General features: G+C 45.5%; 1 protein-coding gene and 1 long non-coding RNA gene across 10 annotated transcripts in view; one reads left to right on the forward strand and one right to left on the reverse strand.

Moving 5' to 3' along the window:
* Positions 1-22,230, forward strand: part of LOC116845994 — a 221,068-nt gene that overhangs the window by 136,620 nt on the left and 62,218 nt on the right. The gene's annotated exons all lie outside the window — the stretch shown is intronic.
* Positions 1-22,230, reverse strand: part of LOC116845993 (histone-lysine N-methyltransferase PRDM16-like) — a 77,807-nt gene that overhangs the window by 16,227 nt on the left and 39,350 nt on the right. For 2 of the 4 annotated variants that reach the window (XM_032819298.1, XM_032819296.1), the window contains exons 1-3: positions 20,365-20,998; positions 15,288-15,653; positions 14,849-15,045 (exon numbers count right to left, since the gene is read on the reverse strand). In XM_032819298.1, coding sequence (XP_032675189.1) covers positions 14,849-15,045; positions 15,288-15,653; positions 20,365-20,413 — 612 coding nt within the window. In that variant the 5' untranslated portion in view covers positions 20,414-20,998. Of the gene's footprint in view, positions 1-14,848; positions 15,046-15,287; positions 15,654-20,364; positions 20,999-22,230 lie in introns of those variants that run through there. The other 2 variants (XM_032819297.1, XM_032819299.1) reach the window with 1 other exon arrangement.

The raw sequence follows: 22,230 nt of genomic DNA on the forward strand, positions 1-22,230 counted from the left end.
AACTATAGTTATGACGATCAATAGAACTGTCAAGGTGGATAAAGTGTATAGGTAGGTGTACTCCACAGATAATCTCATTCAAAAAATTTTGTAAACAGTGGAAGATGTCCACCTTTGAGAGTTTACCTGAAGTGTTTATCCTGAGGTATTTTTATACCTGAGATGGTCATCTCTCTGAAATAACACGGATATTTTCGCGGACTGGATATTCTTAGATATTCTTTCATTCGCTATTGTAACACAATCTGACGTCCATTTTTCAAATTTGTCTAAACTTTTAATCTCATCATCTTTACTAAGATACATTGAGTCAATTACTGCGTACATTTTGCAATAAAGTTACTTACTTTCATTTCCCTAAAGCTAAATAATATACTTATTCGCGTTTATCGAATCACCACCGAATTAGAAATCGTAAAGATTTACATTTAGAAAAATGGACGTCGGATTATGTTACAATAGTGAATGAAAGAATATCTAAGAATATCCAGTCCGGGAAAATATCCGTGTTATTTCAGAGAGATGACCATCTCAAGTATGAAAATACCTCAGGATGAACAAAATTTGAGAGTTTACCTGAAGTATTTTCATCTTGAGGTATGAAAATACCTCAGGATGAAAATACTTCAGGTAAACTTTCAAAGGTGGACATCTTCCACTGTTTGAAAAATTTTTTGAATGGGATTATCTGTGGAGTACACCTACCTTCATGAGTCAATACGTTAAAAAATTATGATTAGAGCCTATCGAAAATTTGTAAAAATTATTGTTCCCAATTATCATGTTTAAATAAAAAGAAATAAATTTGCTTTTAAGTGAGTTTTCCCGAAGCATATCATCTGCTTTCGGTGTCATCATTTCGGGGAAACAATTTCAATACAACAAAGTGGAGAAACCCATAATAATTCACAGTAGTACAATAATAGATAACAAGACAGGTTACCACAAGGTTTGAAAAGAAACCCATGCTACACCATTCATCGATGATAAAATAGCTTCTGGTATTACTCGGATCTTCTCAGGATTCCAGGTGCGGAAATGAGCACAAACCTGCCAACCTTTACAATAGACTTTCTCACCGGGGCGAGATTAAGGTCCTACCGCTAGGCTTATGTCAAAGATGAGCCAATTCATTGAAAATTTTACAGCAGTAGCCGACTTTCTATGTAGTAATAAATTACAAAAAAAAATTTGTAGAAAATAGGAAAAAGAATATTTTATACAAAGAAATATTACATTAGCGAGAGAAAGAGAGAGAGAGAGAGAAAGAGACTACGATTTATATAATTTATTCTTCGAAAGAAATCCGAGAGAATCCTTCCTACTGCAATAGATATGTATGAATGCTGTTAGAATGTTGACAAAGGAAAATGAAGGCAATCGTTTGGAAGGATGTTTCCTTTGAATTCATTAACATCAACTTTGACTCGAAAATCGAACCAAACTTCTTGATTATTAAGGAAGAGTTGTAATCCATTTTGTCATATTTAATTAGAAACATTTTGTAACTTCAATTCAAAATAAATTTGACTACGATAATTCTAACGATAAAACGCGCTGTACTGAATTTCGGTGAAAGTGGATATTGCTAGATTATTCGTAAAAAAGACTACGTGAGACTACAAGATAAACTTGCTCGAATTAAGATAGAACGCAAGATGGAACATATTTAAAACAGATTCTTTTTTTGTTACTTCTCCGGTGCACTTTCGACATTTGTTACGAAAATTGAGACGTGGATAGGACAGAGAAATTTGTCATTCTGGCTTTAACGACCCTAAAGGAAGCTTTGCTGCTTTGTCGGCGCACGCGGACATGTGCTAACAATTCGTGGAACAGATTTGTCTAGCCGTGAATCTCGGTCGTGATCGTACCATGCCATTCTGCGCGGAACGGAAAATTATAATGCCGTGAATCGCACGATCGCGAGCACAAAACGTCTTAATAGGGCGTTCGGGGTCACAATAGAGATCTTTGTGATTTTGGAAATCTCGCGTCTCTCCCCCACACATGAAAAGAATCGATACCTAGCGATATAATTGATAAATATGTTCAACGACGAAAGTCTAAGCAACAAAGTATCATGCTGAAAAATTGTTACAATTGAAGATAAAAATATTTAAAATAGTGTGGAAAATTTTATATATATTTTTATGGCCAGAAATTCTTCTGTCCGAACATTCCTTTGGGTCTTACAAAAGTTGCACTTGTCTACGATATATCCGCGTTCACAATAAAAATCTGAAAACTCTACGAGAGTCGGATGAACTAAGATGTATCTGTGGGGTTATCTCTTTCAAAGAAGATTTTCATGCACGGCCAAGGAAGAATGAACGAAGCAGGTAATGATTTGCCACACAAATCGCACGGTCGTTTCTTTTCCTTTGTAACACCACACTTGTAACAAAACCAAGTTCGCAGCAGGTTTTCCTGCTTTTCTGCGTTACCCGAACCCAAAAAAGAGAAGCTAAAATCGGATCTTGTGATAGATTCTTGTGCATTCATGCTGCAAATGGTCCCTCATAATCGTCATTTCATGAGGAATATTGTCGTTGAAACTGGAAAGGGCAACCTTCTATCTAAACAAAGAATAATACGCAACCGAGACTTGGCGAAAACTTATACGTTTATTTGCGGGATGTTCGAACGAAATCTTCCGGAGCGTGTCTAAGTCGCAAACAATTCCGTTATATTTGAGCTCTTCATGGGTTGCGGTGCCGACAAAATATTTGTTTAATGTTTTTGTACCGTTAACTGAAAATATTTTTTGCGTTTATTATCGAAATTTGTATCGCGTGGCAAAGATAAATTCAAATGGAAAAAGTATAATGGTACATTTTCACCCGGAGAACTCGAATTTACGAAAATATTCGCACGAATGTATTGATGATAGAAGCGCATCGAGAACAGAAAGTGTCCTCGAGTACGGCGACAGCCGGCGAAAGTTATGAATAAAACGGATCGATAGTGGATGATAGCCCCATGATGGTCGACGCAAAAATGCTTTTAGCCGACACAGCGTGTCCTCCCCTCTTCTCTTATGGAGAGAATTCACCCCGCAAGTTGACCGACTCGGCGACACTTTCTGAGTGAAACTTTCACCGATGATGCCACGAAAAGTCTCTAATTACGATCATAAAATGTAAATTTCGCAAAACATTCGCTCGAGACGTGTACAGAATTCTCACAATCTTTTATTGTCACCTGCGCTTTGAAATTTAATTTTTGTCGAAAGAAATCCTAAGAGATACACTGACGTCGTGATTTATCTATCGCATAGAATAGAGGAAGCAAAAGAAGGGTAGAGAAAAAAATCGATTAAACGAGAAAGGAAAAATTAGCGCGTATCCAATCGCGCAATAGATCTGAATAGATAAATTCTTCATACGCCAATGTTCATTTATTCTCATCTTTATCAAAAAACACGGCGGTACTCGAACGAAATAATTGATCGCCATTATTAATATCGACTTACCGGGAGCAATAAAAGCGTAGCGCACCGTACGTATCCATCATGGGAGGTAACAGCGAGTAAGCGAGATTATGCTCGTGTGACACAACAATGGCGTATCGAATTTCATTTTCATCCCCTTTCCGCGAGAGAAGAAGCGAGAGTAAGCGTAAAAGGGAGGGAGGAAGGGAAAGAGAGAGAAAGAGAAGGAGAAGATATCGTCTCTCGTAAACATCAACTGTGCTAGCGCACCGGCAAATTTCCCAGAATCGTCGACGCGTTCTCCGCTGTTTCGGGAAATTCGTCGAGCGTGCGCGTCGAGAGAGGGTGAGCGAAACGGTCAATTATCATCCCCTAAATAACGGAACTGTTTACGAGTTTAGGCGTCACGTAGCGCCAACGTTGATCCTTACGACCGACCTACCGGGACGTTAGGCACGGCGACATCTTTGCTTAATTTCCTCTCCGGTATCGCGGAGGAGCGAGAGCGACAAGAGGAGCCCCGGAGGCAGCCCGCTAGTCTTAATTAACGCTTGATTAATCCCGAGGAATCGTCTGCATCCCTCCCGTCCCGCCTGAGAGAGCGCTCGCTCGGGCGCGATTCTCCAGTGTGCGAAGTCTGATTCCGAGCCTGTGAAAATTACCGCGAGGCGTGCGCACCTCCGCGTCAGGCGGCAACGACGATTACTCCGCCAAGAGGCGAGATCACGCGGATGACGTGTTAATTGATTTAATGTGCGATTCGTTTTCGCTTGATTGGAATTCAGCGGCGCGCAGTCGCGTGTCGGCCGCCTTTGCGCGCGTTTCACGCGTTTCGACTGTGAAATTATACACGATTTAACGACACACGCTCGCACGAATAATTGCATTACCTCGTCTGTTTTAAGCGACGTCGACGAGAGGTTACACGTAGTACAGGAAGCCGCCCGGAAGTCACATATTTTGCCTACAGAGTCGGATTAATTCTTCACGTCCGGTTAATATCTGGCTGTCGCGCGTACCAAAATCAGGCAACACGTGGATTGTTTATTTAGATTCTTCACTTGGATTGGTCTTGATGACACATTTAAGAAATTACGAATCTGATAGATTTAGATTTTCAGCAAAAAGTAATTTCGTTAATGTGTCATTCAGATCTGAAAGAAATCTCAGTAAAGTATTTGAATAAAAAATCCAAGTATTCATAGATTCTCAGCGAAAACTCTAATCTATCAGATTTCCCATGTAACCGTAATTTTTTAAATATTCAGGTTTGAGAAATCTCAGTGGAGACTTTAAATGAACAGTTCAAAGGATTGCGTTAATTTAATTTACAAAGTTCACCCCGCCGAATTACCTCGGACGGAATGCCGACGGTAGAAAGTCCGCCGAGCATTTTTCCTCGATCCTTGTATACACGTTTCTCTACTCATACTTGACCCACTTGACACGCGGTGAAGTAATGCAAGTAATGACAGAGCAAGCGGTGCCCTCCGACCCGTGTCTAACACGCAGCAGATGCCACCCCCGACGTGCGCGTACACACTCGCCCGTTCGCCTTCTCTGCAGCGCGACTTCTAAGGGAAGCCACCCCCGGCGTATCTAGCGGTATAAATTATATCCGAGTCGCGTCATCGCCAGCCCCTTATATGATCGATCATTAGAGAGGCTGACCCGCCGGAAAATTTGGCAAAATTTCGCCGATCCGAAGTCCGACCCTTCAAAACAACTTTCCCGCTCGCTGCGGCTTACCGCGTAACAAAGAATAATGACGGACCTTTATTTCCAACAAACGAGCTCGATTGTGTGTATCTTTCCCCTTTCACGATCGGCCGCTTGATTAATCTTAACATCCAAGCATCATCGTGCTTCAGTAACATACAGATTGGCTAACACAAGATTGTGCATGTAGATTAGATCAAACTAAATAAAAAATTCCGCTGCCATTGTTCAAACAATCACGTAAGATTTCGAGATATATAAGAGACAACGATAAAACGATTAACTTTGCGCGTTCAATTTCTTCGGCTTCAAGCAAGTAGGGGTCAAGCGACGCGGCGTTAAGCGTGTTACAATGGATCGCTGTAATCGTAATCAACGCAAATTTGCGCCGTAGCATACTTAAATCGGCTTAAGCATAATCGGCTGCTAATAACGAGTAGTGAGAGTGAACGAACGAACGAAAGATCATGATAAAATGAACGGACGAATGCGTTGAAAATCAACGGTCTCCGCATCTACAGAAAGAGAGAAACAGAGAGAGAGAGAGAGAGAGAGAGGGAGAGGGAAAAGAGAGGGGGAGAGAAAGAGAGAGAGAGAGAGAGAGAGAGAGAGAGAGATCGCTAAATGCACATCTCGGTGGGCCGAGATCCTTCATCCTTTGCGCAGTGTGCGGGACAATTAAGTCGATGCTGCGATTCACGAGGCCCCGAGTTGGCCGGGGGCGGCTTGATTTATGCAGGGCAATAGTCGAAAGCACACACGAAACGCCTGCGGGTCGCAGTGTATTCCTGTGCGTATATTGAACTTAGGCTACCTCCCTGCGCCGGACCAGATTAGTTCGGTCATTGTATCATGGCCCGCGCGCTCGCATGCACACACAATCTGTCAACCCGGAGCTATACGGCAACCTCGAGAGAGCTAAGTGGAGAGCCTACGTGCGAAAACGGACGGTGGGTATTCCGCGACCGCGTGAATTTCCCATTTCGTCTCGTCCGAGCTATTTTCCCCCCTCCCTTTGTTTTTCCCGGTCAGGACGCTCGCGACGCGACTCCAACGTCTAGCTGGCGATCGCCGCGTTCTCTCTAACCGAGCAAAACTTTGTGCCGGCCTGACGGCGCGTAGCAAAAAATTAAATCCAATCACCACCGCTAGCCTGATGTGCACTGCATAATTTCAATCGCGCACAGCATTTTGCCGGGGAAAAATTTCAATCAGTGCCTCTGGCTGATGCACACCCCGTAATTTCATTGGCTTGCGCGAGGGTCATTGGTCCGATCAAACAACCGGGGCCTGCATTTCAAAGTGTTTTGCTATACCGAATGAAATCTCTTTTTTTTTCCCCACTCGCGACAAAACAATTACCAGCATTGATTGGTCGTCGATTCACGGGTTAAATTGGGTTTACATTTTAAACGCGCGCTAGGTAGGTCTGCGCGAACGCAATAGAAATTACGAATAACGATAAATTGCCCGGCGATCCGCACGTCTGAGGTCTGGCGGACCTCCGGACAAGCTCCGTGCTCCAGAATGGAGAAATATTCGACATACCCGTGCATTATTTATCGCGGAAATGTAGCGAGCGCGAGATTGTGTGTCGATAGATGTTTGCACATCGTCTCGTTTTACGCTGATGCCCCTCATTGGTCAATTTTAAGTCGCAGTTTAACGTATTCTCTATCATTTTTGCGATATCGGAAGGAAAGGAGGATCTTTTTAAATTGAAGTGAAAACTGAGACTGCAAGTAAAACTGTTTGAGTTGTATTCAAATTTATCCAAGTGTCTATCAGCTTACAGATACGCGTTTGTTCGCATTTGCGATTTTGTTGAACCTCATTTTCGCGAATACGCAAACAGACAATTGTCCACGCGACGAACGCTCAACGCTTCCTAAAGTTCTCGTCCTTGAACACCTGCGATCCCGCAAAAACGCTCCCGTCCACACAAGGACGTAATACTTCCCGCGGGACGATCGTCGGCGACATCAAAGACGACGATTGTTTCACGTAAATTATAACCGGCACTGCACTTGGTCGACTTCTCGTTATGAGTTGGCGAACAAGTTCAATTAAGTCCACGCCTGGGAAGACGAAGAACGGCTTCCTACACACGCGGAGACCCTATCCTGCGCCGAGTAACACCACCGACCCGGTAAAAGCATGACCCCAATCGTCGCGATGGGAAAGAAAGAGAAAGAAAGTCGACACGATGACTACACGAAAGCACGGCACCGATCGCACGTCTGCCGTCGTAAGCGCAGAAGGATTTAATATCTCGACTCGAGCGAAAAAAGCGTCTCTTCTTGTCACTTAATTAACATCGGACGGAAAAAAAGATACGGACAACTAAATATAATTTGCTGTGTTAGTCATTTTTTCTTTGCTGCAAGAACCAATTTTCTTGCTAAGATAACAAGAAAATCTATCTCTGCAACAAAAAAATAGATAAAGCAATAAATTATGTTTAGTTGTCCATCTGTAGCAAATTTGCTGCATTAGTCACTTGTCTTGCTATACGAGCAGATTTTCTTGTTATCATAGCAAGAAAATAGATTCCTGTAGCAAAGAAAAAGTAGCTAATATAGCGAATTGTATTTAACTATCCATATATAGCAAATTAGATTGCTGCTGCAGCAAAAACGATGAAAACGATGAAACGCGGAAGTGTTTAACAGCACGGAAAAAGAAGTTAGCCGCGACAGTAAGAAGAAGAATGTGTGTGATAGTTAAATTTTGTATAATTACACATTGTAATATATTTTATAATTATATACAAATATGTACGTACACACCCATAAAAAAAAGAAACTTGATTAAATGAATCAAACGTCTGATAAAATATGAACGAACCAGAATTCCGATTGTAGTTATCAGAATTCTGTTCAAGATAACAGAATTCTGATTAGCCAAATGAGAGAACTAGCAGCTGTTCGAATTGAACAGTTCTGTTTAACCAGAAATCTCACTGACTCAAACACAATTCCGGTAACTTTAATCGGAATTTCTGTTTCATTCATATTTTACTATACATTTGATTAATCCAATGAAATTTTCTCTTTCCTCGTGAATATCTGAAAGTGTGTTTAACTTATTAAACCGATATATAATAGCAACAATAGCAAAAATTTTAGTTTCAGCGACAAATACATTGGGTGCTTTCCATTTAATAACAAGTCGACATAATATCATTCTGTCTTTGTTCCATATTCAGTGAGTAACTAAGATAGGATAATGTTTGTGTCGACTTGTGTTATTAAATGAAAAGCACCCATTCTCAACAAATCGTGATTAGTTGCGACAGTGAGATCTTTTTTCCCATGAGCGAAGTAAAACATAAGCACGCGTTATAGCACGCTATATTAAATATATATATAGTACTCTCTTTAATTCGGATTCTCTCAAGCTGTTTGAGACAATACGGTCGCGGAATCAATCATCACCCGGCGAAAGCGGGGTGAAAGGGATAAGGCTGACGGCGGAGGGGTCGTATCTTGCTTCGATGATGTCGTCGACTCGTCTGCTGCCGGCGAGATACCCGGGGTCAGCCTGACGACCGGGCAACACGTGTCGGTTATGTCTATTATCGACAGATAGCGGGGTAACGAGCAAGCGAGATTTATCACCCTTCGCTGCCACCCCAGAGGCACGGCACGCTCGAGGGTGCGATGGGGTGCAAAGCGGAGACTCGAGCTTACGGTTGAGTTGGCAGAGAGAAAGAGAGAGAAAGAGAAGGTGGTTAAGCCTTAGTGGTGCCTCGTATGGCCTCTTAATGTGTTCACACTCGCGAACGATTTCGTCGAGGAGCGCAATTTCAATTAACGCTTGGAAAATCGAGAAGTATCGGCGCGATTGACGTATAAAAGCGCGCGCATACGTCGTGTTTAAAAATTTATCGCATAATTTTATAATACGAATCTCCCCGTCCCCCCATCCCGCGAACGCTCGTCGTTGATTTTTTCCCGACTGTTGCCGCGCGTGAAATATTTCGCAGGACGTAGCATATAATTAAATACACAATGCGCGGCTTTTAAATATGAAACACCGAGTTCGATACAACGTGGGGCGAGCCTCGCCGCGACTCTCCGCGACTTGCGTGTGTCCGCGAAAACGCGTTTAGGTTCGTGATTTTCGCCGCGACTTCGAGAACTTCGTCCGTGGACGGAGCGTTTTTATCGCTCGATGAGCGCACGAAAGGGCAAACGCCGGAGATTCGTCCGCGAGTTGAAGGCGAGTAAATTTAAATGTCAAAATACACGCTTTAACGGCACGGGTCGCATAAAGGTGTATCATATCTCTATTAACATAATGCGAGAAGGTGCTCACTCGGGCCTCGCGTAGTAGCGGGACCTGGCGAAACCCGTCAATCAAAAACCCGATCCTCGAGAAAAGGGCTAGTTAGCCCTGGTCGCCCTTGCATCCTCGCGCCCTTGCGAAAAGTAACGTATGCGCCGCTCGGTGCATGCCGCTTTTGTAGAAAAACTTTTTTCGAAACTGTTACATTATATTATGTGCTTCGTGAGGGATTGCGTCCTTCGTCTCACGCACCGCCGCTCCTGCGCAGGTTTCTCGCGACACTCACAGGTCAACTTCAGGACCGTACCGTCACCCCACGGACCCACAAAGTGCGATTTCGCAAAGAAGTAACGTCACATGAAAAAGAAAGTCTACCTTCTCGCGGTTAGACACAGCGAGAACTGTTTTTTTTTTGTCATGCGAGTATGGCGTCTCTCTAGCTTGGTGCTTCGATTTCTTCGAGTGTTCGAGTATAATTGAAATATTGATTTAAAATCGCAGTCCGAATCGGGAATTCGCGAAACGTGAGCTAAGGGATACACGTATGTCATCTTGGTGTCGCTTCGTGAAATGAAAGGGACATTTAAGAGAGGCAACGAGATTCGCGGGGTGCTACGAGCACGCATTACAGGGTTGCTCGGTCGTATCCTTCTTGACCAGTATACATATTCGCATAGATGACCACGACGTATGGGAAGAGGGCAGGAGGGGAGAGAGGGTGAGAGATCCTTTGACATTCCGGCGCGTCAGACGCGTGACAGCTCGGACAATAACGGAGATCCCGGCGTCACTGATTGTCACTTGTTTCTTGCCATTTCTCTTTCTTTCTTTCTCTTTCCTTTCTCTCTTTCTCTCTTCGATCCTGACCGCGAATCCTGCCGCGGTCTCTCCGCGTCGTGCGGCCGACGACACGTCGCGCTTCTTTCTCTCATTTCAAATTCAAATACGGGAAATCGCAAGACGGTAAAAGCGTAACCCTACGCCTTGAGAACTGACGAGCGTGAATCCCGCTGACCGGGATCGGCTATCGATTTAAAATACCCGAGTCTTGGATGCAGGAGGAGGGAAATGGTCGTGTTGCACTTATGTGCACTAAGGTGGTTAATAAGGGCGACGTTAGGCCGCACTATGGACGATACGAGGTGGGAGAGCGAAGGGCGACGGGAGAGGGAGCATTATGTGCCTTATTGTCGAATCACTTCCGGGGCTTGACCGGCAGTAACGCCCTGAAGACCAGTTCGCGTGGACAATGTCCTCGGATAATAGACGCCGATGTGCGCTCTATTGTCGACCGAAAACGACGGACGCGCGGATTGTCTAGAATACCTACTTCAGGATGGACCGAGAATTTAATAATGTCGACAATGCGACCGCCACCGTAGAGGTCCACCTACAATTCCCGACAAATCGCACGAACGGAATCCGTATCGTATTGACGACCTGCGAACCGGCGGACGAGAAGTGATTCGGTGTTGGTGTGATTCGAAATTGCGCGTAAGTATAGACGTAGAGAAATACTCGTCTTGTAACTAGTTATAGTTCCCGGGAGAACTATCGGCAGATTTTCCCTCGTGCTAAATTGAACGAAACATAAATTACAACGTGGCGAGCCAGCCAATGAGTATGAGCATTCATATTAACACGACAATGTCATATGAAATGGAACTCGTGCGGTTGACGATGGCACGTTCGCTCGAGCATCACCATTAATATAATTTGTCAGTCGCATACGTCTCTAACGGCGAGGTTTTCCGGGCGATTTGCCGGAAAAGTGCCTATGGGCGACGAGGCGCGTGCGGCCGCTTCAGCATGAAAAACAAGCGTTGGCTCCGTTCCTCCTTTTCTCCCACGTGGCAAACGGTCTCCGATGCGAGTCAAAAGACCACGCGAGCGAGGGGTTGCCGGCGACCACGTGGAAAAAAGGCCGCCGGTTTCAATATGTAGACGAAGAAAAGTGAGAAGGAAAATACTGAGAAGGGGGAATGCGCGCGAATAGCCGGAAGAGTGGGAGAATCTTGTAGGCGTAAACTCGACGTGAATGATTTCTCTCTGTGGAACGCACTTGAGAGAAAAGATCCCGGAAAAGATTTAAATGTCCGCGCACGTAAGCCGAGATAAATGAGATCTCTCCCAAATACGAGATAGAATACAAGAGCGAAGGGGAAGAAATAGAAGAAAAAAAAATTACGGCCTTAAAATATTTTTCATGTGTTATCATTAACGAAGTACTTGATTTATTTTTCTCACAAACAGCAGCATGTAGCACACGCATTAAAAAAATACGACGTGAAATACTATTTACGATATGTGACATCGTTGAAAAGACAGAATTCGCGAGCCGTAAAATGAGTTATTCGTTCGACACATCGTTTAAGCGACGTTTACTGTGTAACGCGTTGATTCCCGCGTCACGGTTGATACACACCCCGCATATCACGCCGCATCAGGCGTTAATAAATTTTCACGCATTCGGGCAACACACGCAATCATTTTTCAAGCGTGCCTACCGTAACGCCGACCGTCGTGCAATAAACGCAACTCGGTTGATCATTTAACTCGGGTTCTCGAAATCATTCGGCAAATTGAAGCCCAGCCCTCCTCACGCGAGGGGTCTCTCGGCCGAGTGAACTTAAGCCTTAGATTGGTTTAGTCGCCACGCAGGCACGCCGCAGGTCGGTCGTCCTGCGGATCACGCGTCACCGAACGGGATACATCGGGAGCGCAGAGAGAATCCCGATCTACCCTCCGCCGTCTCATTCACGTTTCTTTTTTCTTCTACTTCTTCTTTTCCTCTTGTATTTTATCTCACCCTTTTCCGGCGGATTCGGAAAAACGAAGTAGAAACCTCGCGGCAGGTGATGTAATGGTGATACCTAAACTATCGGCATTCCCAGATTCGAATCCCGACCATAATCTCCCCTCGCAAGGACGGCGACTGTTACGTTCTCTTCCTTCTGAATTTTTAACTTTGGCGCGCGACAAAGTAGCGTCAACTATTTACCGGCGAGCTTGGAAATATAATAGATCTTTGCTGCTGTTTTGCTTTGCCTTTATCACTTTGAGGAAACAACAGATCTTGTAGAGAAATTTACGAAGCTATCGAAAACTAAAGATACAGAAGATACTCTCTAAAAATTGGAGAATGATTCATACGCTTGGAAGAATTTTCTTGCTTCGCTTAATAAAAAGACACATTATTATGTGTTTGTCGCAAAGCGGGTCGATACGTATTGATTGCCTTGAAAAATTTATTCGGCACGATCACTCTAGATTCGGTGTAATCCTATAAAAACTTTCCGATCTTCCACGGGAAATTTCAGAGTGGATAAACAGTGGGGAAATTTAGGGCAAATTTCGGTTTCGAGCTGCACGTTCTCCCCCTGTTGATCTCGCGCCTCGAGAAGTTCGGGGCGAGTTTCCCGGAGGATGTGAGAAAAGGATTAGGATCGGGGAAGTAACGTGTGAATCGATCGAAAGGGCGTCTTTTTTTGCCTCACCAGATCCCGGGAAAGATTCGTGAGGTCTGCCGACTGTTCTAAACATTCGTTATCGACGTTGTCACGGAAGTCGCGTGACACCTAGCCCCGCGCTCTAATTTTAATTCTCCTACATTTCTCTGAATTTCATGCGACGAAAGACCTCCGTAATTTTGCAGTAAAACCAAAGCAGTCTTAACGGCCGCCTTTGGGGATCGAGTGAGAGATCTGGATGATTTTGGGGAACTTCCTCCCGACTTGCGGCCCGGTTCGCGCGGCGTTTCGAATAAATCGACGTGAGAAATCGCGGCCGAATCTCTCTCGCGATGTTTTCCCTCTCGCGCGCGTTCGTAGTACGTTTACACGCGTGGGGTTGATAGATCGGCTCGACGAAACGAAGGGGTAGTTTGGCTTTAATCGATCCTGTAATCGCCGGCCCGACAGTTGGCCCCGGCTGCCTTTTTGTCGGCAGTTAGATGGATGGTGCCATTTACATTTTGTCAGTGCGACATGCGCTAACGCCGCCGCTATCATATCTATCACACCCTTTGGACCAGTACCCGATCAGTTTGCTAGCGTCCAAATCCGGAAATCTTTGCGTGGCCGCGATACAAGTTTCAGCAAATTTCCGGCGGTGAAATCAACCGTGAAAATTGCGAATTCGTTGCACCGATTTCGATCAGTATTGTTGTGATCTAAAAATAGTTCATGCTGCAACCAACACGTTGGAGACCAACATTGAATGACATTCTGGAGAAACGTGAGTGACATGTGCAAATCGCGAGCGCTCTCTTATTATGGAGTCAGAAAGCAACTATCTGTTGACGATTTCACGGGCTGATTCCTCGATCGTGACTTCGAACGGCGATTTTACGGTCGACTTAGGAATGTGCAGCCCAGCGTATGCGCCTCCCGACAGATTCCATAGGAATCTAAAAATTTCAGCAGGAAATGAAAGAGACGGTGAGAGAAAAGGAGACAGAGAGAGAGAGAGAGAGAGAGAGAGAGAGAGAGAGAGAGATAGCTGTGCCGACTCGTTTGCCGAGACGATCCAATTGACAGATCTGTCACTATGGATGACACCTTCGGCAAACGAGTCGGCCAGGTGGTTGCTGTCGAAGCAAGAAGACGACTCTGTCTGTCCGCTTCTATCTCTCTTTCTGCTCTGACCCTCTTTTTCCGCCACTGTCGCCGGCATCTGCCGGATAATACCCGGGATTATAGCAGTAGGATAGAAGACCTACTGTGGCATTGGCTCGGACGAAACATTCCTGTGCCGAACTCGAGCCATAAACAGATCGATCATCTTTCAAACGGGTCGACGACAACTCGAATTCGCGATGATATCGAACGAGATTCGCGTGTGAATCCTTGGGAAGCCCGAATGAGCACAGAAACATTCGAGAGTGAAGGGAGTTCGATAGTTTACGAACCCCTCTTTTAGACGTACGTCATATCCAAAATGAAAATCGATATATTTCAACAGCAAAATAATTTTTATCATTCAAGTAAGAAATTACACGTTTATTTGCTGTAACATTAAACCGGTTATACTCGTGCAAGAATATATTACCTGAAAGTACTTTCACTCTTGGCGGTTATTACTTTTTCTTTTACGCAATTTTTTGTCGAAAATGGTCGATTTCTCTTTCATTAATCAGCAAACAGCTGGAGAAATGCTCGTCGCGTTAATTGGCTCGGGCAAAACGAAAGGGAAAAGAAGAGAGCGCCGAGAAGGACTATTTCGCGCGACATCGAGAGCGAAGCAAATATCTTTCGTTTCGAAAGGTCAGTTTGAACTGATCGAGCACCGACCTATTCGCTTTACGATCGGCCCGACTACTACCTCCACTCGAGAATTCGAAAGCGGGCGAAAGCGATAAACACGCACACACGTCCATACACACCGCGGCGGAAATATACGACTCACCTCCCACGCGTAACGGGGGTTAAAAGGCTCGCTCGCCCATTTGCCGAGGAACGGGCCGAATCTCGCGCCACGAGGGATGTCTTTGCGTGCACGTACGTGCGGGCCTCCGGGCGCCGAGCCGCCGACCTCGACCTCAGGCACCGGTGACACCCATTCGCGACTCGTCTGATCCTTGGACTCCTGCTTTATCGCGTCCTCTGTGGACAGGCAAACGTTAAGGAAGACGTCAGAGTATTTGCGGATTGCACATTCGCGTCGAGAAAGCGTCGCGCTCGAGACCGCTCGTCGAATCACGCGATCCTGAATTTTCCGAGCATTATCTGAGAAAACGTCACTTGGCAAATCTACATTTCTCGAGTTGCTACGGGACAAGATAAACATCGCGAATGTTTCGCGGCATGGCCAAAGGCTCTTTCCCCGGCAGAATTGTAAGACTCACGGTATTCATTGCCGTAATCCCGCGATCTCGAGTAATCCTTCCGCGCGCTTTTCTCGCTGTAATCCCAGGCCGATTTTCTCTCCTCCTCTCGGCTAGACGGCGACGGCTGATGTTCCTTTTCATAATTCCGCTGTCGGTCCATCCCCGGCGAGTAGCCGCGCTGGTGATGATAGGCGGACCTCGACTGCGGGTTGTAATCCTGCGGGACCTCGTGCGCGCCGCCAGCCTGGAGCGGCTTTAGATCCCTGTAGACGGGATTGTTGCTGCTCGCGCGAGTCGATCCGTTTTCCTCCATTTCCGCGTTCTCGCCGCCGCCACCCCCGCCGGTAGTCGCGCCCGATGTCGACTCGCCTTCGTCGCTGCTTCCTGGAAAGAGTGAAACGTCGATGGTCTCAGAGACGCGATAGATGAATCTCAGAGGGAATGCTCGAGGGTGATCTCAAGAGTTTGCTCGTGACACAGTGACGGCGTCTCCGATTATATCGTGTCAAGATTAGCTGAATTAATTTGAGCTACGATTTTGTGAAACCCTTATACGATTTCATTTAATAGTTCGCGTTAAATTACCGTCTCGAAGCTCAGGAAAATTTGCCACCACACTGAATTTCGTCAACGTAGCCGATCCGTTTGGCCGGAATAAAGTCAACGACGTGCTCGTAAATCAATAGTGCTCGATCCGCGACTATCGATCCGCGCGCTTCGTAAAAATCCTCCATTTCACGCCATTTGAAAGGTCACGCCGTGTTCTCGTTGCGATCAACCGACGACACACTGCGCGCCATTTGCGAAAATCCAATTTACCAGGAGGTATTTGCGCGCAAGAACGATGATGAGAGACGACTTTTTGGAACGTGACGTATCGATTGGTCATTTCTGGGAAAACGGCGGCTCGTTGTTCCCGCAATAAAGTCGCGTTTCGCGATATTAAACGCGTGTGTGAGCGTTTTGTTGCGAGAAAGGTCGTGGCTCCGTGTAAACTTAGCGTCTCGGTGAAGGTCGGAAAATCGTCGTGTGCGTTTCATATGAGAGCTAAAATGAATTTGTTTGCTGCCCCCTCTCTTTCTTCCTCCCTCCTCCACTAATTCTCTCTTCCCGCCGTCTTCTTACGGCTCGACGAAATCCTAGGCACACAAGGACAAGTGTCAATTGAAGCGAGCTATCTGCCGCGGCGCGTTTCTCCGACGCAGCTGCCGCGTCCACGCGGTGACACCCAAGCTGAGGATGTTTGCCGTGATAAGGATTTTATTGTCATACTGTCGGCTGTTTTTGATGCACCGTGACACCAACGTTACGGACACTCGCGAGAAACAAAACTCTATTAATCGCGTGTTATCAAGTGACTTTACAGTTCCCGTTTGCAAAACAACTTGTCATTTCGGTCGAGAATAAAAAGATTCACAACGTGATCGAGAGTGGTATGCGCCGATATTATGGCGAGATACAAATAATTTGGAAAATATAGCGTTGTAAAAGTATCCATCTGCGGACAAAATCACTCTATCTCTTAGCTTTATCTCTCACATCCATGATCCGCGCGCGCGCGGCAATTATGTCACGCTCGAGGCGACAAAGGAACATCGCGTAAAGAATCTGGATTTGTTTGAGGAACTCACTCCGACCGGATACGAGCCCTTTTTAATGGCAGTCCCTATCTCCGAATCGAAAGATAACCACGCGGTGTATCAGCTATCTAAAAACAAACTGTGAACTTTATGCGCGTTGTCCGTCCAGCGGAGGAACCTGCGAAGATCGAGAGTCCTTTGCAAACAGCGCAAGTTCCGTGTGAATCGACGGCTAAGTAAATGATCGTTTTAGCGACGAGCTGGCAGGTGTATGGAAGGAGCAGTACAAGCACTCGACAGGATAAAGAAAGAAGAAAGAGAGGAGCGAAAAATCACGATTCTTTGAAGACAAACATTCTCACGAATCTTATTGCAATTTCTGCGATTCTCATTATAGTTTCAACGTCATATATATATATATATATATATATATATATATTGCGTTGTTTTATTTATTAAATTAGTCGTCGTTTCCGAATGAAGACTTAACCAGGGTATGAAGGAACAACAAGTCGATGCGGCCGAGCGCACGCGAGAGAAGGCGCGTGGCGCAATAAAACGTTAAAAGTATCAATTTTACGACGGTCACAGTTCAATTCCATTCTAATAGAGAGGGTAAACAAAGACTTAAGGATCCGCCGTCTTACGTCGGCGACGCAGCCGAGTCGTAAAAGAAAACGGTGATCCTGCGAGGCGTGCTTGTCGACACGAAGCTCCGGGAGATAGCACGTCTGCGAGAGAGTCGATATCGGCATGTGTCACTGCTAATGGGAAAGAATAAATCGCTGATAATAAGCCGAGAAGGGGGACGGCGTGGACTCTGAGATCTCTAAACTATAAACTATTCTCCACTATGCATGAGACCGAAAGAAGGAGTTGAGTGGACGTATGAAAAATAAATGATAGGACATTGTTAACGTGTTAAAGTTGACGTATATTTAAAGACTCTTACATGGATCTGTCTCTAAATTGCGACGCTCCTTTATAGGCTCATTATTTAATTACTCTTCCATTTTATATTTTGTACGTATCTGAGAAGGAAATAGGAGCCGCACGAAGCGATATATAAATGTATCTCGAGATAAAGGAAGAGAGCACGAAAATACGATGCCGTTGTCCAAAATTGATCCTAATCGACAAAGTAAACACGATTTAGTGGCGATGTTAGTTCGCGCTGATCGCGGATGATCGTAAAGAAGAGAGAGAAAGACAGGGAGAGAAAAAGAACCGATCTCATGAAGAGTAACTGCGGGTTGCTACTCACGCCGGATCCTCTCGCGCAAGGAACCGATATGACATAAGAACAATATTTGGAAAACCCTCGAAAGTCAGGGGTCTTTGACTCCTGTGGGACACAAGTGCCGTAGTATTTTCTCCCTTGACAGAAGTATACTTGTCGTGCCATGCGTGACATTATCCCCGATGATAGCGGCTCGAGAGGCCACTAAGGATGATTAGAGCGAAGTACCGCGGCACTCTAGCGCGGCTTACGCCCCGGGCGAATTAATCGTGGGAAGAGTCCGCTTTTCGTGTCAATCAAAAAATTCTCCCCGTAAACGCTCAACACGTTCGCGATTATCTATAATTTTTCATCTCGCTCCTGACAGCGCACGCAGCCAATTCCTGCTTTAGAAATTTCAAATTAATCTCTGTCGTTTTAATATCACAAAACAGCCCGATTTCCTTCTGATAAAATGTTTGCAGGAACAGTCGCGGCCTTTCATCGAGTTACTATGTATAGAACACTCTCCATAACGTCGCTTCGTAAACAATAAATAATAATTAAATTATTACTAATATAGATACGCGCAGCTAATGAAATTATTCTATCAGTTGTCATATTGTACGTCGCGTTCTATTTACTGCGAAAATAATAATACGTGTTTATCCACATACACGGCGATGAAGTAGTTAGTGAGTTATAAAGCAAATGAGTCTTTTGCATCGCACGGGTCTATTGTGATCGATGATTGATGCGCGTGTGCGATACTTGGCGCAGTTCGTCTATCGATTGCCCACGTAGCTGCATGCGCCGAATATATCGGGAGTTGACGTTTCACGATCGAAGGCTTTAACAAACGATCGAGCAATGATGGATTAATCCGCCGTATTAAGTAGACGCACGAGGCCGAGTGTGTGCGCATCCAAATATTGCCGAGTGAATTTTATACGCCGGGACTATCGAGGGCAGGAAACAAAATTGAAATTCACGAGTGAGACAAATTGTAGTTTCTCTCTCTCTCTCTCTCTCTCTCTCTCTCTCTCTCTCTCTTTCGCCGTAACATAAACATTATACCGAATACCAAAATCGTTGTTTTATACCGGCCAACGTTTAAGACTAATTTCACTTGGACATGATTAATTTTTTTGCTCGACTGTATGTAACATCCGCCACGCGTGACGCAGACGTTCACGAGGAAAGATCGTTGTATAGAGTGAAGTGAAATCTGAAGGCAAAGCATCTCGAATATCCGCCTGGCAGGACGTGGAGACTGCTTTGAGGAATGTAAGCGTGACTTCCGGAAAAGATAATTAAACAAATTGGCGGCTAAAGAGATGTCGGAAGAGCGATTGTACCGCGCACTACGTTCGCACCCGTGTAGACCGCGTTTACTCTGACCGCACAGGACATCCTGGCGATATGAGGATCCTCTGGGGAACGCGACGTCGACGCGCCGTGTTCCACATGCCCGGTGGCCGAAAGCTCCTGCGGATGACGCGATTAAAAGGCGCAATCTCGCTGACAATATCAGATCTCCCTACTCCGTGGCGCGCAGATTAGCGATTGAGGTTAATTAGAAAAACGGCTCTCGTCGGATCCTGCGGCTAGGGAGGCAGTATCGTGAAACGTCGATAAGATTATCAGCGTGTCACGGAATTGCCAAGCCAAGTGGCAGGCCAAATTGGACAGAAGATCGAATCTCCGTAGTCTGGCTTCCGGACAGGCTGCGGTCAAACTTCCTCGACAATGTTTGCCAACTGAAGCACGGTAGGATACTTCACTTCGCCATGCGAATCGCTCCGCAAAAACGTGCCGGCACAAATGAAGTAACTTCACCGTGCGGGAGGATTTGACGCTCGCAAAGTCAGTCGAGAAGCTAATCTCAGAGAAATCATTTTTCATTGTCTGTCGGTAACCATTGACAAGGCTCAATAATTGAAAAACGGAGTAGCTACTCGTTAAATCACCGAGTACTAAGAGGTGCAATTTAGCGTTGACAAAGCGGATCTGATAGGAATATATTTTAATTCGGATTAATCGAATAATTTCAAGTGCAGTATCATCATCGTCATAGTGTTCATAGTGTTACGCACCGAGGACCAAGAATCTCGTTTTGTCAATTGGCACACTTCACCTTCTGACGACATTAGTCACACTCCGACATTGACGTGATTTCGGGTCATTATTTTTCCCACAAATCTCTCTCTTTCCGACGAACGCGTGACTCGACTATCATAGACGCGTATAATTCTCAATCAATCGCAGCGACTGATTCGCGAACACCTAGACTTACCGTTCATCTCGCGGTCGATCACAGGCCGGGACAAATCGAGAACGCTCATCGGGGACTCGCCTCGGATCCGGAATCCTGGATCTCCCAAGTGATTCTGGACGAGACGAGAATGACTCCGATCACTCCCGGCACATGTCCCAACACATACATCGGTATCACCAGAGCGTTCTATCACGAGATCACGTCAACATCGCGAGGATCGACGGGCACAGCCGATCCGGACCTTGGTGCGTCTTCATGATCGAGCGATCGATCGAGTCGGTTGACCGAGTCGGTTGAAAACGCGGTCGTGACGACTTAGTCCCGAAGTCTCAAGGGGTATATAGACGTGAGATCGCGGGGGGTAGCTCGCCAGTAGCGAGCGAGCCCTTCCAGACGGCTGACTCCAGGAAGAAACGGACAACGGGAAGAGCGCTGCTCCGTGTCAGCAGGCCCTTGGCGGACTAGAGGATCCAAAATCTGTTGAGAAGAGGATGGCACGACGAGGGTTCTCGCGGGATCCCAGGGACGATTCACGGGGTGTGGCGGGTCGCTTCTAGCGAAACCTCTGGTTGGCTCACGGGCGGAGCCACCCCTATCGCATTGGGGTCCCCACCAAGGCGACTACAGCATCCCTCGGGGAAGAGAGAGAGAGAAAGAGTGAGAGAGCGAGAGGAACGTGTGGTGCTCTGGCAGTGGAGCGTAATGCGACTGTCTGAGAGAACGTCAGGAGGGGAAGGGGAAACGTGGGAGGAGGGGGAAGGGGTAACGTGGTAGCGTAACGTGACGCTGATAACGAAGGAGATTTCGCGGTGACCGAATGTCAAAGTCGAGCGTAAGATTCCTTTTTTCGAAGACTCGAGATCTGAGGGAGAACCGATTTTGGCAGACGTGCTGAGGACGCAACAGTCCCGCGTGAATAGGAACGTGAATAATCGATCTGGTCGCGTGTGATCGATAGAGGTGTCTTCCTGGCAATCGGTGTGAGTAGATTTCGTTGTACGATTCTGCATGAGATATGTGGTTGTGGTATGTCATGAAGTTTATCTCATTTATTTAACTTTTGCACTCGACTTTTGGTTTCTTCTCGATCGCTAAAGGGCTGTATACTGCGCGCGAATAACATTAATTTAGTTTGCCAATAGCGTCAGAAAAGAAGAGAATAAAATTGGGATAAAGTAAGGAGCGAAATAAAAATAAAATGAGGAAGTGCCCTTACATTATGTGGAAGAAAATAATATTTTCTCTTTATATGCACATCGCGTTTCTAATATATATAAAATAAAATTTTGAAAAACGTCTATCTGAAAAATATAAATTTTCTTTTTACACGTAGAATTGCCTCGAAATAGCGTGACAGGCAACATTTATAGATTCAGTCGATCTGCTCTCGACTCCAAATAAAATCGAGATTGGCGGTTGGCGTGTATTATTTTTCTACATCGACGTGTTTTACATTTTTCTATGCTAGTAGTTTCATGCGCGAGAAGGGGCGCGCTGTCGCCTAAACCTTCGACCTTATTGGTAGTCGGTGGCGAGATGTCAACGTACTGAGACATTTTTTATCGCAAAAAATCCTCCATGGAAAAGTGTCTCGACGAGCACGCGAAGCAGAAAAGACCCCACGCGGAGACAAGGTCAGCGGGACAAGCATCGAACCCCTTATTGGACAAGGGTGACCACTTTTTTCCCTGCGAAAAGTGCCTGTCACAAGTCTCCCGGCCAATTCCCGATTTTTTTCCAACCACACATCACAATTCGCCGTGATTTGTCCATCGGGTCGACTTCAAAGTCAATCGAAGAAGTAGAGTATCGGAAACGTCAATCTCGCGTACATTGTCGCGCCTTACTTTTTGTTGGAAAAAAAATCACTTTCTATAGTTACCT

This window comes from Odontomachus brunneus, unplaced genomic scaffold (assembly GCF_010583005.1).
Source record: "Odontomachus brunneus isolate Ranch 3 - 2012 unplaced genomic scaffold, Obru_v1 Obru_scaffold_059, whole genome shotgun sequence".
Taxonomy (NCBI): Eukaryota; Metazoa; Arthropoda; class Insecta; order Hymenoptera; family Formicidae; genus Odontomachus; species Odontomachus brunneus.